Source organism: Papilio polytes, unplaced genomic scaffold (assembly GCF_000836215.1).
Source record: "Papilio polytes unplaced genomic scaffold, Ppol_1.0 DF824158.1, whole genome shotgun sequence".
In the NCBI taxonomy this organism is placed as follows: domain Eukaryota; kingdom Metazoa; phylum Arthropoda; class Insecta; order Lepidoptera; family Papilionidae; genus Papilio; species Papilio polytes.
The window spans coordinates 1,181,515-1,197,409 of NW_013525046.1; the positions used below are offsets into that span (position 1 = coordinate 1,181,515).

A 15,895-nucleotide genomic window follows, 5' to 3' on the forward strand; every position below is an offset into this window, starting at 1 on the left:
AAAAAAAAAAAAAAAAAAAAAAAAAAAAAAAAAAATATACCGTCGAATTGAATACCTCCTTCTTTTGGGAAGTCGGTCAAAAAGTGGTAATTAATAATTCTATTCATTAATTTTTTATTTTAAAGTTGGTTTTGATATCGTGTTTACAGTAAAATATTTCAAAAGTGTATTTCTATATAAACTAACGTAAATGAACTGTGTATTGTCAACACAGCGACGCCATATTAGATAAGCCACTTGCTTCGACCAATAGTGCGCGTTTTTGAACTTAGCGAGGGAATTTGAAAAAAAAACACTTTTTAATGATTAAATTTTGCCACTAAATCACATTATATTTAAAAAAATCTTTGCAGGAATGTTTTTATAGTAATAAAGTATGCTTAAAAAAAGTTTGGTACAATTTGGCGTCATATGCATATTGCCTATTACCTGTGCTTGTGTGCGAACAACCAGATTGGCCCCACCAGATTGTAAATTTCCTGATAACAATCCAACATCTAAAATATGTGATGGAAATATCGGACTGTCTTCCCTCATCTGACAGTGCTATTTTTAAGCTATCTGAGCCTCTATCAGCGAGTGGTAAGACAAGCCCTTAATCTTTTAGGTTCAGCGAGATTTGAGGTTTAAGTAGAGCTCCTTGGACCCTAGTACTCAGTAATATATGTTAATTAAAACGAATAGTGAACTTTTACTATTCTTGGCTAGTTTTTTGTGCAAAACTTAATATTTAAATTCAAACCATTATAATTTTTTTGTGTTGTGTAATGCGAAATACGCGTATTACAATACCCGAGGTCACTTGCGACTTCATTAGAGTAGAACATAAGTTGCCTAAAATTTGGACCGGTTTTAGAATTAACGGAGCTCTGGGCGAGTTTCTAACAGCGACCGAAACTGTAGTAAAAAAAGGACGTCATCTGCTAACTGCAATAGAAACAAAAAAGAGCACCCCTTTATTCCTGGCGCCTCGGCCAAGTTTTTTACAGCGACGCATAATTGGACTAAAAATCGCAAAAAAACATACAGACGAATTGAGAACCTCCTCCTTTTTGAAGTCGGTTAAAAAGCGTAGGTACCCTTTACACTCTGCGCTCCGGCCGACGCCCACGTCGCCTTACTTTACCGTCGGCCTATACTTCCTAAATCCCCACTAAAAGGATGTGTTCAGTTTTATAATGTCTCTTTGTTTGGCACAGAGAAAAACTAACGATGTACGGCCAACGGAAGACGACTAGGAAAGTAGGGCGATCGACGACTTAGTGCGTACGGCGGGAAGTCGTTGGATGCGAAAGGACCGATTTTTGTGGAATGTATTGGGATAGGCCTATATCTAACAGTGTGCATAATGTTAGATGTTCTTATTTCGTAAATCCCCTGGTAATTAATAGATTTATCGCTCCCCGCTATATCATATAATTTGTGACCAGCACCCTTCAGTTTGAGGAACATTGACATGAAGGTAAACTTGTGAATATTAACGACAATAATTACCATAATAAACAGGTTAGTTACAATTTAGCAAAACGCACGCAATTTTACTCGGACATTAAGGCCTTATTTATTCTTTTAATGACAACGAGTATACGACAAAAGAATAAACATTTTTAATTATCTTACGACTAGGTATTTTTATCCTTTTAAACAATCGAATTATTTTATTCTTTGATGACGCAAATAAAACAGTTTTTATTTTTTTTATTACCAGACATGCATAATGGCCTCTGCAGAAATTAACATAAAATTTGAATTTTGTCTCTAATTTTTAATTAACCTTCGTTTGTCTATAGTTTAGTGAATATTGTTTGAATATCAAAGTGAACACTATAAAAGTATTTCAATGGAAAGTTTTGTAGTTTTGGACTAAAGCTGTACATCTCTTTAAATAAAAAAAATTGTCCTATATATAAAAGAAGCAGCTAGTATGGTATCATTCAGTGTTTACTCTCGCTTTAGTGTTCACAGTGTGTTGTAATTACATAGCAGAATGTGGTTGACGTCCATAGCGTATTTACAACTAAAGGTTTTGTTACCGTGCATCGATGTTTTGTCAAGAATGTTTCTTTTAGTATCTTCCCTTCTACTCCAGACTCAAGAATATACACAGGCAAACGTCTCTGGTAAGATAGTTTTAAGGAAATTCTCGGTTGCTAGCGCTCCTGCGAGATATCTACGGGCGATCTTTTTTTATCCTATGGGGGGTTTAACAGACTTCAGAAAGCGCGCAACTTTGACTAAAGTATCCCACAATTGTGTAGTCTCGCTTTTCTATGATCTTATATGGAGGTGCGCACTACTCGGTTTCTAGTTGTGCAACTAAACAGTTGAATAGGCTACGAAACAATTGTCAATCGAAAAATAGATGTGCGATATTTTAGTCAAAGGTTTACGCACGCTCTAAGTAGGACTGTGAAATTCGCTGACTTTGGCATCCTGATCGGTAGATTAATTGCGCCCTATCCTAAAAAAAGCACTAAAGGAAATGTTCTAATGACAGCGTGTAGCCTAAACGATTTTGAGGACTGAAGTATAATTCGATTTGGTTTCTACCTTAAGTATAAGGGTACTGCCAGTAGACTGTTTTTGTAATTTAAAAGAATACTAGTAGTGATAAATCCTTAAAAAATCTCAGTTTTAACATTAGAATACAAATCTAATTTCGAGTTTGTTGACCATAAAAGGCACACCATGTTGATTTATATGAGAAATACATATGAATCAAAATAGCAAATGAATGAAATCTTTTGCAAGTTACACACGTTAGGTTTTGCATTATGGTTTTATTTTGTAGGTAAACTTGAGCCCTAGCGTGTGATAAAATTATTTATTTAGAACTTTGGCTACATCTTTGTTATTTGCTAGCAAAATACTGTATTATTTACTCAAACAGTTTATATGAGGCTTCGTTTTGAAGCCGTAAATTTCGCGGAAATATTTAGTATGTTTCTCTTTATCTTCATTACATCTTGATAGTTTAATAGGTCAATCGCATCTGCATACAATGACGTTTATCTTGCCATCTTTCTTTATATTACAAAAAAAATCCTTAGATAACTACTTTTTTTTTGTTGTGCGCCAAAGTAATAATTTTAACAGTGGTAGAGCCCCCTTTAACATCTTAGCACGAATGGGTCGGCTCGCCCGGTGTAATACCAAAACCACACAGAAGACAGGCGTGAAGTGAAAGCAATTCCGCGTCTCGTCTGATGAATGTGGTACCGGGGGTCTGATTTTAATCCCTTTCCCTTTCCACCGTTTTCTTAAGAGGAAAGGATGGGAAGTAAAAGTGGATTTGACTGTGGATGAGACGCATAGGAAGGGGAAATGTCCTCTTTATGTGCGTCTCCTCTTCCGTAAATTAAGGGTAGGCAACGCATCTGCTATTGCACATGTTATGGGCAGCGTTCGCTTGCCATATCGTTAGATTCAGGTGGCCGCTTGCTCGTTTGTCTCCTTGTATTATAAAAAAAATAATGTATTTCTATAAGGTAAAGTTACCTATCATAGACAGTAAAGGCGACTTTTTTTAATAGTTTTTTGCCTTTTGATTTCTTCATTATCGAAATATCTTCTTTGTGATTTAGTGGTTTATTAAAAGGTATTTTCTCAATTAGTTTTTAATGTTTATTTTAAGTTTAGTACTTACTACAATAAAATATTGTAAATATACAGTATCCCTACTTAGAGATCAACAATAAAGCCAACTTGGTGGGTTTTTTAGCGCAAGGTGTCCCGTGTCGTTCGGTTATTTATTATATTCCAAGGAATATATAAAAAGGAAATACTTATCTTTAAATTAAATGCATCATAATTAATTGCATAAAATTAATTTCAGTGCACTTACGTAGTGCGCACTTTTTATTGTGATTTTTTACTTTGGTTTTTTACCTTAGCAAAAACAATATTTTCAAGTTAATAATTGTGAATTATTTAGTTTGATCACAATTTTAAGAAGCATATGTAAATGATCTTGACAAAACTTTGTTATTTCCAGATGGCGATAGTTTCGATTTTATAGTGGTGGGCGCGGGGTCCGCTGGCTGCGTGCTGGCTAATCGTCTCACTGAGGTTGGCAACTGGTCTGTGTTGCTGATCGAAGCTGGAGAAGACCCGCCCCCTATTTCTGATGTAAGCATTTGTCCTTCAAATCCCGAACGCCGCTTGTTTGTTACTTTACGACGACGATATGACGGTGATATCTTTTATTCTTTCGCTTATTTACTAATTTAGATAATGTAATTTGCAGTGGCTTTCAGCGATAGAATAATCTAAAGCGCTGTTTTACGCTGGACAAAAAATACATTATGTAATTTAAAACCTAATAATTACAATGTTAATAATAATCTTCGTGGCAAATATTTATGTAAATTACAAGCAGAAAAAAATCTATTTCCAAACAAAGAGGTATAAAAAAATACAATTGTCTTAGAAGCGTTTTCTTAATAAGATTGATTGCTATGTTCAGTTGAATTTATTTACTATAATTACTCTATTTTTATCTTAATAAATAAATGTTGCGTAATAAAATGGCTAAGTTTGCAAAATAAAATATTCACTTTTTACTGTTTTTACTGAGTCAGTGGCGCAGTTAGTTATATCACTGATAATATATACTAATATTTGTTTCCATTTTGAGTTCTGTAGAGGGAAGAGAGCAATGCCTTTGCCTCATCTGATCGACACCTATTAATATAAGTACATTAAGAGCTCACGCACACTTTTAACTAAACTATCGCACAACTGTTTAGTCGCGCTTTGATTCCTATGAGCTCATATGGAGGTGCGCACACTACTCGATTTTTAGTTGTGCAACTAAACAGTTGGGGCTGCGAAACAATTGACAATCACACAACAGTTTTGCGATAGTTTAGTCAAAATTTGTGGGCCCGCTCTAAGCATGTTTAAATAAGCTTTATCATGTGACACATGCTCTCCACAACCAGGATACTAATTTATTTAATCCCAACAGAGTCCCGGATTATCAGTGTTGATGCCTACCTTCCTACCGGACTGGGATTATCACACAGTGGACGATGGTTACTCTAGCCAGGCGCAAAGTACCGGAAACATTCATATGATTAGAGGGAAAATGTTAGGAGGATCCAGTGGTCTCCATTACATGTACTATGTTAGGGGAAATAGAGCTGATTATGAGGAATGGACGCGATTAGGTAACCCAGGATGGGACTGGGAAAATGTGACACATTATTTCAAAAAGAGTGAACACTTATTAGATCCTGTTATTCTAAATAGTACAACGGCATATCTGCATGGAAAAGACGGTTATATGCATGTTATCCGACCGGTTTGGAAAGGCAGACCTGAAAGATATTTGGAAGCTTTCGAAGAAATAGGTAACAAGGTTTACCTCGACACAAACGGTATTGAACAAAACGGATTTTCGTATCCAACGTTTACGATCGGTGATAACTTAAGACAAAGTACAGCGGTCGCTTTTCTAAAACCTATCTTGGATAGAAACAATTTACACTTATTAAAGAACGCGTTAGCCAGAAAATTAATTTTTGATAATGATAAAAATGTCGTCGGAGTAGAAGTAAAATTATCAAGTAATAAAATTATAACCGTTAAAGCAAATAAAGAAGTAATTTTATCAGCAGGTGCTGTAAACAGCCCGCAACTATTAATGCTCTCTGGAATAGGACCAAAAGATCATTTAGATAAAATTGGAATTGAAACATTAGTAGATTCACCTAAGGTTGGAAAAAATATGCAAGATCATCCGTTAGTTCCTGTATTGTTAAATGGGGAGAAAGATTTACGCTCATTTATTGAGATAGTGAACGTCTTTAGAAATTTAGACAAGTTTCCAGTGGCGAGTTTGATCGGACACGTCGCTTTGGACAAATCGCAAACGTATCCAGATTACCAAGCGACAGTTTTTCCTCAACATAGAGGATCTATATTGCCTCTATTTATGTGCAAAAACGTTTTCCAATGGAACGATAAAGTATGTACGGCTATGGGAAAAGCTGTTTTAAGACAAGAAGTAGCATTTGCTGTGTTAACTTTATTGCATCCGGCGTCAAAAGGTAAAATTGAATTGAAAAGTCGCAATCCTGAAGATTCACCTCTAATACATTCTGGTTTTTTTTCTGATGTAAACGATATTGATAAATTTGCAAGATGTGTCGAAGATTATACTAAAGTATTAAATTCGTCGTATCATCGAAGTTGTGCGGCGGAAGTTGTGGATTTGAATCTCGATGAATGCGCTGAATTACCGTTTGGAAGTCATGAATACTGGAAATGTTATGTTTTAAATCTGTCAGGTACACAGTTTCATCCGGTAGGTACTTGCGCGATGGGATCTGATGGGGTTGTGGATGAAAGGTTAAGAGTAAAGGGTGTAAAGGGGCTACGTGTAGTAGACGCCAGTGTGATGCCAATTATTACTAGCGGAAATACAAATGCCCCCATCGTGATGATAGCAGAGAAAGCAGCTGATATGATTAAAGCAGATAATGGTTGTTAACAAAGAAGCAATGTAATAGTAAATAAATAATTTGACACTCTTTTGTTTTCAATAAAAACATCCATTCCGTTTTAGGTATCCGATGGAAACGATTTGAAGAGAGCTTGCACTTAATAGCAGTATTCATTTAACAGTAGTCCCTTATTTGTGTCGTCAAGAATTATTGGTCCAATATTACATAAGTTAATTAGAAAAAATTAAAAAGCACAGCCTTTTTTCCTTCGTTATCATTAACCTTTGCCTATTTTTAATTTTCTTTTCATGTCAGTCAGTGACAGTGACATTTCATTTTGACAGGAATTTGTAGAAAGTGAGGTTATATTTTATTTAAAAGCGCTATAATGAATAAATGTTTCCAATTTTTTATTAATAAATAATGAGTACTAATAGTTTTAATACTCAAAGGTTTTAATAATGTCGAAACTACGTCACCTGTTTAATACATCGTACTGCCGGTATAGTATCCAGCAAGCAAAGAAAAAGTTGCCCATAATATCTTGCAAACGACCCGAGTTTAATCATTACGAGGGCCAAACGTATAGTAAATTCGATGGAATTAAATTAGCGTCCAAAGGTTGGATGAGTGCTAAATCAAAGAATGATTATTTTACTATCTACTATGATGTTAATAAAAAGGAACAACAACCAGTATACAGAAAGAGTTTCGAAGAAATCGGCATTTGTAATGAGCTAAGTGAGATTATGTTGGCTCAAGGATTTGAATTACCAACTTTAATACAGACAAAAGCCATTCCATCTATTCTTCAAGGATATAATTCAGTGATAACAGCGGAAACCGGTTGTGGAAAAACACTGGGTTACTTGTTGCCGATTTTCCAGCATATTTTAGAATGGAAACCTCATATGAAGGAGGAATTCAACAGTCCTCTAGCTGTTGTATTAACTCCTAGTAGAGAATTAGGTAAGATATATCTATTTATTAAAATAAGATACCATATTGAAGAGTCAATGTTTGCTGAAATGACACAATTTAACTGCCTCTTGAATCTTTAAATTAAATATTTTATAATTAATAGAGGTTTATTCTGAAAAGCACAATTATTATATTTTTTTAGCAAGTCAAATAGGCCAGGTTGCGGAGAGCATAGCACAGAACATCAATATCAATGTCACAACTTTAATCGGAGGAAAAACTAAGCAAAAAATACTGAATCCTCCAATAGAGTACTCTGACATCTTGGTCACAACTCTGGGTGCATACAGCAAGTTGGTAACAACTGGTATTTACAAGGTGCATAATGTACATCATGTGGTACTTGATGAAGCAGACACATTACTTGATGATACTTTTATTGGGAAAGTCGAGAATTTGTTGAAGAAATTCGGGGTAAGTCATATAATATTTAAAATAAACCAAGCTAATTCTAGGTGCTTCATTCTAAGCAACTATGAGTAGTGCTGAGGCACATATTTTGCGATTTAACTATTTCACAGATTTTAACTAACCCAGGAATGCTAGTTATGCTTACAATGCTAGAAGTTTGTAAGAAAAAGATTTGTTCAGTATTGTCAAGTGCTTTGATATTTAGATTTTTGACATTAACAGTATGTTTAACTATTTTTTTCTAATTAATTCAGATCCATTACAAAGTTCAAGTACAAGTTCCGCCAGTTGGATGTCAGTTGACCCTAGTGAGTGCTACCATGCCCCATGAGCTGCCGGAGTCCGTCAACTCATTTGTAGAACCCCAGTCCTTGAGGACAATATCAACAACTAATATACACAAGTTACTGCCTCATGTGCCACAAAAGTAAGTACTTACACAAGAAGTTAGAAGATTTATATGTCTCGTCAAACAATATGCGATATGTTCTTTAAGTATTTGAATGAATACACAGTTTTGAAGTGCTTTATGAGTCCTAAGTAAAAAAAAATAAAAAAAAATCATTTTTTGAATAAGAATGACTAATAGAATCTTTTTTAGTGCTGTTTTTATTGTGCTATAAAACACCAATACATTTCATATGTATTTATGCTTGCTTTTGTTTTTTTTTTCAGATTCATTCGTCTGGGTAAAGCACAGAAACCTGTAGAGTTGTTGAAATTAGTACAAGCTGATGTGAACCAAAAAAGACCTGTTATGATTTTTTCGAACAAAACATCGACATGTGATTTTGTCTCAATGTTTTTAAACGAAAATAACATAGAATGTGTCAATATTAATGGACAAATGGCAGTTCCGTTGAAACAAGGAAAGTTTGAATTATTTAACAATGGATCAGTTAATGTACTATCTTGTACAGATATTGCTTCACGTGGATTGGATACAATACGGGTTTGTATACTTTTGTTCCTACATAAATTTTTCTGCATAAAATTGCGTTAATTTTTTTTTCAGGCGTCTTTTTTTGTACATTTTTTCTTTCTTATAATTTTTTTATACTAGATACATACATTCAATATTATTCTATTTGTTTTACTAACAATTTATGTTGTCACGTTCTTTTGATGTGATCTATTTTTATTGCTAAGCTTTTTTTTTACATTTTTTTTTACTTTTGTTTTTTTATGAAAACTGACAGGGCTAATTTTTTTTCAGACTCGTCATATAATTAATTACGATTTCCCTTTATACATTGCTGATTACATTCACCGTTGTGGTCGGACCGGACGTATCGGTTCCGCGAACGATTGTGCGGTCACAAACTTTGTCGCCTGGCCGAGGGAGATTAACGTAGTCCAGAAAATAGAGACCTCTGTAAGGAAGGGTAATGACTTACCCAACGTCAACGCGAACATACGAAGACAGATAGAAGATAGGATAGCTAGGATGACTGGAGTTGGGATTTAACACTTTGGATGCCATATTTTTTAATAAAGTAGGGTCTGGCAGTGTACATGTTAAAATAGATGTAAGAATAGATTTTTTTGTAATTGTTAACAATTTAAGTGTTAATAAAATTTAAATAGATTTTGTTTAGTTTTAATTCTAACAGCCTTACAAATAAACGCAGTATAAAGTTAAACTTAGGAATAAACTGATAATAAGTAAAATTTGTACTATTTGTTTATACTCTGTTTGTTCCTAAGATTAATTTTATACCGCGATCAGTATCGGCAACTGATGATGTTGTAGGTTTCACGAAGACTGCGGTTGTATTCTGAGATACGTTTCTTGAAGTGACGCGCCTAGTCTGCACACCGATATAATCGTCACATCAAGAAACGAAATTTATTTGTTTGTAAGACAGTTTCCCTTTTATACCTATTTTTTATTATGATAATAAAGACAGAAAAGATGTGGAGGAGATTTAAATTAATAAATTGTTTCATTTAATAAATGTTTTCAAGATTTCCTGAACATGAATTTACCGAATAATTTTTAATAATTCAGGGTTATAAGGCAATAAAACTACTTCTGTTCTATAAATTTAATCACAAATATACACACTTGTATCTATTTGTTATAACATTGATATCGATGGCTCCTATGTAAACAGCTGTAAGACACAATTTTAGCAATCATTTTGTTAATGAAGTCATTTTCTAAATCTAAAATAAAAAAGTAGATATCGATTGTCTATCTTTTTTTGTGACTGAATGGCCACTGTTTGCCTTGAAGAGGCATTCACAGATTCACCGGGCTTGAGGTGGCCGAGCGCAGATGGCCCTTAGCCTAAACCTCGTTTATGAGTAACTAAGTTCCCGGACTCCCACAGGAGCCTCGGCACGAGCCGTTACTTTGTTATTAAGATTGTCTATCTTTTTTTTTTTTTTTTGTGACTGATTTGTCACTGTTTGCCTTGAAGAGGCATTTACAGATTCACCGGGCTTGAGGTGGCCGAGCGCAGATGGCGCTTAGCCTAAACCTCGTTTATGAGTAACTAAGTTCCCGGACTCCCTCAGGAGCCTCGGCACGAGCCGTTACTTTGTTATTAAGATTGTCTATCATTTCTCATCTTGCTTTTATATTTACTTAGGAACCATAGGTAATATGTTTAGTTTGTAAATATTGAACACTATATTAATATTAAGCGTAAGTCATACAGAAGACAAATGTTAAATTATTTATTTATCTGAACAGGGGGTAGTAATAGTTTAGACAATAGAAAAAGTGGTAGAGTCCGCTTTAACATCTTAGCACTGCAGGGCCGGTTCGCCCGGTGTAATACCACGACCACACAGAAGACAGGCGTGAAGAGGAAGCAATTCCGCGTTTCGCCTGATGAGTGTGGTGCCGGAGGCCTAATTTTAATCCCCTTCCCTTTCCACCCTTTTCTTAAAGAGGAATGTATGGGAAGGAAAAGTGGATTTGACGGTGGAGAAGACTCATAGGAAGGGGAAATGTCCTCTTTATGTGCATCTCCTCCTCCGTCAATTAAGGGTAGACAGCGCATCTGCAATTGCGGATGTCTATGGGCAGCGGTCGCTTTCCATTTCGGTGGATTCAGGTGGCCGCTTGCTCGTTTGCCACCTTATATTATAAAAAAAACCGCGATTATACGAAAAATTACTAATACGAAAATACGATTTCTAAAATTAATTGGGCCTAGTAGTTTTGATTGCAACCCTAAATAATGTCAACAGAGCCACGACACAATGATAGCAGTTATGTTGAATTTTTTTTATTTATAAAAAATATAAAATAAACATAGTGAAACATAAGGGTAGCTGAGTCTTCTGTATGAAATGCTTAAATTTTGTATATGACAGAAATACTAATACATCTAAAAATATTTTAAACGAAACATTTTTAAGAAATTCTAATACCTAGTGCTCTAAAACTTTATACCTATATAATATACATTAATATTGCTTTTAAACACTTTTAATACGTCTTGTATAATCCCTTATTTTGATATGATTAATAATAAATAGTGTACATTCTTACATAATACAAATATTAAAATCTGTACTTAACGAAGATTCAATAAAATTCAAGGTTCTGTTTAAAGTTTTAAGAATTTAGAAACAAATTTTGTATATGTTTTTCTGAATACATGTTATTTGAAAAATTATTTAAAGACAATATATTTTGTAATTGTCCAAATTGTTTGTTAAAAATTTTATTACATTAATATCAATCTAGGCCAGAATTCACACGAACTACAGAAAAAGTGGTTTATTAAAATATCTTTTATAATCTACTTACTACATCGATATACAACATGTATATGTTTGGCGAATAGTTTATAAATTTGGCACACAATATATCGAGATAGTTTGTTTAAGTCCCCGAAGGTCCAGGTATTGCGTCTTCTGTGGATTTCCATCTACTCTCTATCGTAGCCCTGGTCTTTTCCTGGTTAGAAACATTCTGGTGACTGAACCTTCGCTGTTCGTCGAACGCTCCAGATAGGTTAAAGACGCTGTCTGCGCTGGCCTTCCTGCGGCCGTGCAGCGCGGAGAGGCTGGCCGCGCTCGGAGCTATCCTGTGAGGAAACCTCGGTGAACCTTTTATCCTCTCACTGGAGTTCTGTTGGGACATCGATTTCCTATGACCGGTGGGTAGGACGAAGTTTACTCTAGTCTCCGGCTCCGCGACGTACTTGTTCGTCGAGGGTATACTCCTTTCGGACGAGTACTTCGAACGAGACGGTTCGTCGTCGATGATTCTGATGATGGGGCCGCTTTTAGCGTACGATTCTCTTCTTAATTTGGTCTCCGGGTTGGGCACGTTAAGAGTGTTACAGGAGAGGACCAGGGGGCGGTTCCCGTGCGGCACGAGGCCGGCGAGCATGCCGACGTGCATGCGGAGCGCGGCCGCGATGCTCTGGCCGGTGGGGTCCGCTATGGACATCGTGGACGCCTTTCTACTCGACGGTCTACTACCGAAGAAATTTTTTAATCTACTGAGGAAGCCGTGGTTCTCGTCTCTTTTGTTGAGGCAGAGGTTGTAGAGATCTATCGCCGGCTGAGATTTCCTATAGTTTAGTTTCGGTTGCGAGCTAAAGCTTACTGAGTTGTCGGCGCGGCCGGCGGCGGCGGCGGAGGGCCAGCTGGCGCGCGGGATGACCGGCGGCAGCACCGACAGCAGCAGCAGCGGCAGCCCGCCGCCGCCCACGCTGCCCGCCCTCTTCTGCAGACCGCTTCCTTTGCTCTCTTCCTCGACTGTATTTAGTTCCGTCTGAAATTTTGTAACAAGGAAATTGACTAGGTGTCAACAGTATGGTTCAAAGGCTAAGCTTGAAAGACTACCCACTCTCAGTAATCTATTTCTAGTCAAAAAACTTCTAATTTCTCTATTATGGTTTACTTTGATGTTTAAATGACTCTTGTGATAAACGAATGTGATTGACTACTGAAATGTCTTCTACGCTATTCACTCTTTGCACAGTCGTGAGGAAAATTAAACTGCTATCGTGTTATCTTTATGTTATTTAGTACCTGTACTGGTTTTCTGGATAATTAGCAACTAAAGGAGTACTTACCCGTCGATGCAGCGCTACTGAGGCACTGGAGCCGGCAGACTCCAAGGGCTCTGCGAGCAGCCTCTCTAACCTGCCGATCTCTCTGTCGAGCGCCGCCACCTCGCGCTTGTACACCTTATTCTGTATTTCTATTCTAAAATGCAACTCTTGAGTCTCGTCGGTTACGAATCTTCTAGTTTTACATTCCAGTCTCAAACCCATACTCTGGATTACTGGATCGTCTTCAGCTGGAAGGATAGACACATTGATTCTTTCATAAAACATAACTAATACTGAACATCTATATAAGACACAAGTTCATTTCTATTTTAAATCTTAAGATGAAAATTGTGTGAATATTACTCAGTCTATTGCTAAATATGAAATATCCAATATTAAGAAGAAAGAACGGATGTGATGCTATTTTCTAAAAGATTTCTGTCTTCTAATCTGCAAACGATGTCTGTGATGTACTAACAAAGTTTGTTTAAGTTATGCGCGATAAAAGAAAGCAACTTAACTCTTTTCACGTTGATATCCCTGGTTAATAAATAATCTTTCAAGTAAATATTTTAGAAATAATCTTTTAAATAAGTTAGAGAAGTTTTAGATATACATACTGTTACTTCTAATAGCGATAATCTTGGGCAGGAACAAGAGGCAGAGAGTGGAGGTGGTCGCGATGAGGATGAGACCGGTGATGGTGATGTAGGCTAGGGTGGCGCGCTCGGAGATGATGGTGCCGATGACGACGACGCTGGTGCTGGTGATGACGACGGAGTAGACGCTGATGCCGATGTACTTGGAGTCGTTGAGCGCGGAGATGTTGACGTGGCGCGTCTCCCACGCCATGTAGAGGCCCACGATCAGAAGCAGACCTTTGTAAGCGTACAGCGCGCAGAGCCAGCCTGTCATGTTTTGAGACTTGCACACTTCTATCTGGAAGAGGTGTGAGGTTAGTTGAACAATGTAAAACCGCCGTTTGTCTGAACTATCGCAACTGTTTAGTCTGTTGATTCCTAGGAGCTTATATGGAGCGCACATTACTCGGTTGTTTGTTGTGCAACTAAACAGTTGAGGCTAAACAATCAAAGTTTAGTCAAAGGTTCCAGATATCTTTAATAAAAAAGTTTTTTTTTTAACATAAAGTGGCAAACGAGCAAGCGGCCACCTGAATCCACCGAAATGGAAAGCGACCGCTGCACATAGACATCCGCAATTGCAGATGTGTTGCCTACCCTTCTTTGACGGAGAAGAAGACGCACATAAAGAGGACATTTCCCCTTCCTATGCGTCTCCTCCACCGTCAAATCCACTTTTCCTTCGAATCCTCTCCTCTTAAGAAAAGGGTGGAAAGGGAAAGGGATTATAATTAGGCCTCCGGCACCACACTCATCAGACGAAACGCGGAATTGCTTCCACTTCACGCCTGTCTTCTGTGTGTTCATGTTATTACACCGGGCGAGCCGGCCTATTCGTGAGAAGATGTTAAAGCGGGCTCTACCACTGTGATTTTTTTTCTCGTATTCTAAGTGTTTATCAGATTTCGTCTTTTCATCTCCAGGGTTTCGAGCATATTCATCAGCAGTTTTTGGAATTGAAAGATTTGAGGCTGATCTATACCATGCTTGTTTATTCTTCACTAGCTGTTGCTCGCGACTTCGATCGCGCGAAATTAGAAAATAATAAAAAAAAGCCTAACTTTCTCATAGATAAATCATCTTTCTCACGTAAGAAAAAACTATACTGTTTTTGCGTGGATCGAATACATTCGAAAATACAAAAATTCTTTCCTCTTTGTATAGATCGATTGAATATTGTGAAGAGGTGGGCCTGGTGGCGGCTGCAGACCTGCGGCTGGTAGAGCACGCCGCGGTCGGTGGCGCTGATCTCGAGGGTGAGGTTGCGGAGGTGGCGCTCCATGGGGTCCAGCACGGCCCACAGCGTCACCACCAGCGCGTCCAGCAGCAGCAGCGCGCACACCAGCGCTATCAGCGGCGTGTCCTGCAGCAGCTTCGTCTTGCACACGCCACTTCGGTTGCTACACAAAATGCGACTATCTTTACTCTGTTTAAATAAAAATCCTGGTGAACTTTCAAAATTACAGAATTTTTTAACTTTAAACTATCGTGATTTTTACAAATATGGTGTTGCTAAGAAACAAGTTTCTTACCACGATTGGGTTGTTTTACCTCCCGATTGTGGTAAGAAACCCGTACCTTCCAACCATCATATTTGTAATGAAAATAAATATTATAGCATAATTTTTTTTCTATACATTTTATAAGTTTTCATTCTAATTCGAAAATCTTCACATCAAACCCACCTTATAAAAATTCGATGAACTCTGTAAGTTTTGGCAAACATTGACCCAAACGCTAAAGAGAATCCCGCCGATAGAATGTAAACCCTTCCCTGGAAGTAGACAAAATGGTAATTATGTTTTTTTATATCACGTAGTGGCAAACGAGCAAGTGCCCATAGATATCGGAAATTGCTGATTTGTTGTCTACCCTTATTGACGGTGAGGAGATTTCCTATGCGGTCTCCTTTACCATCACATCCATTTACCCTTCCCATCGTTTCCTTACAACAACAGAGTGGAAATGAAAAGCACCACATTCATTTGACGATACGCGGAATTACTTCCACTTCACGCCTGTCTTTGTGGTTGTGGTATTACTGGCGAGACCTACAGTGCGAACATGCTAAAGCGGGTTCTACCACTAAAATTGGTTTTACTGATCTCTTATTTATTACATAGATATATATTGGCTTTGTCCTCAGGATACAGTCGAGGGCAGTACTTACAGTGCACATGGCGGAAAATGGCACGAAGGAAGGCAGGGTGGCATTGTCGACTCCAAGCAATGCCACCGCCGTGTACACTAACACGCATCCGATGAGGGTCATGTTGTTGAGGCGAGGCGAGGACAACTTTATTGATCTGCAGAAATAAAATACATAAATGGAGTCAAGAACTGGAAAAGGAAATACAGCAGCCATAGAGAAATTTACTGGATTAGA

General features: G+C 37.2%; 3 protein-coding genes across 3 annotated transcripts in view; 2 read left to right on the top strand and 1 right to left on the bottom strand.

Moving 5' to 3' along the window:
• Window positions 1-1,838: 1,838 nt before the first annotated feature.
• On the top strand, window positions 1,839-6,536 carry LOC106111646 (glucose dehydrogenase [FAD, quinone]-like). The gene is made up of 3 exons (XM_013293784.1): window positions 1,839-2,120; window positions 3,995-4,128; window positions 4,970-6,536. The coding sequence occupies exons 1-3, from the start codon at window positions 1,988-1,990 to the stop codon at window positions 6,494-6,496; spliced, it is 1,794 nt and encodes a 597-aa protein (XP_013149238.1). The 5' UTR covers window positions 1,839-1,987; the 3' UTR covers window positions 6,497-6,536.
• Window positions 6,537-6,817: 281 nt separating this feature from the next.
• On the top strand, window positions 6,818-9,429 carry LOC106111647 (probable ATP-dependent RNA helicase DDX28). Its single transcript, XM_013293785.1, has 5 exons — window positions 6,818-7,418; window positions 7,573-7,844; window positions 8,096-8,268; window positions 8,517-8,793; window positions 9,058-9,429. Exons 1-5 carry the CDS (start codon window positions 6,911-6,913, stop codon window positions 9,307-9,309), a joined length of 1,482 nt encoding a protein of 493 aa, XP_013149239.1. The 5' UTR covers window positions 6,818-6,910; the 3' UTR covers window positions 9,310-9,429.
• Window positions 9,430-11,644: 2,215 nt separating this feature from the next.
• The window catches only part of LOC106111489 (gamma-aminobutyric acid type B receptor subunit 2), a 27,031-nt gene continuing 22,780 nt past the window's right edge, over window positions 11,645-15,895 (bottom strand). Inside the window, exons 8-13 of the mRNA XM_013293608.1 lie at window positions 15,680-15,849; window positions 15,195-15,283; window positions 14,720-14,909; window positions 13,489-13,807; window positions 12,890-13,110; window positions 11,645-12,585 (exon numbers count right to left, since the gene is read on the bottom strand). Coding sequence (XP_013149062.1) covers window positions 11,686-12,585; window positions 12,890-13,110; window positions 13,489-13,807; window positions 14,720-14,909; window positions 15,195-15,283; window positions 15,680-15,849 — 1,889 coding nt within the window. The 3' untranslated portion in view covers window positions 11,645-11,685. The remainder of the gene's footprint in view (window positions 12,586-12,889; window positions 13,111-13,488; window positions 13,808-14,719; window positions 14,910-15,194; window positions 15,284-15,679; window positions 15,850-15,895) is intronic.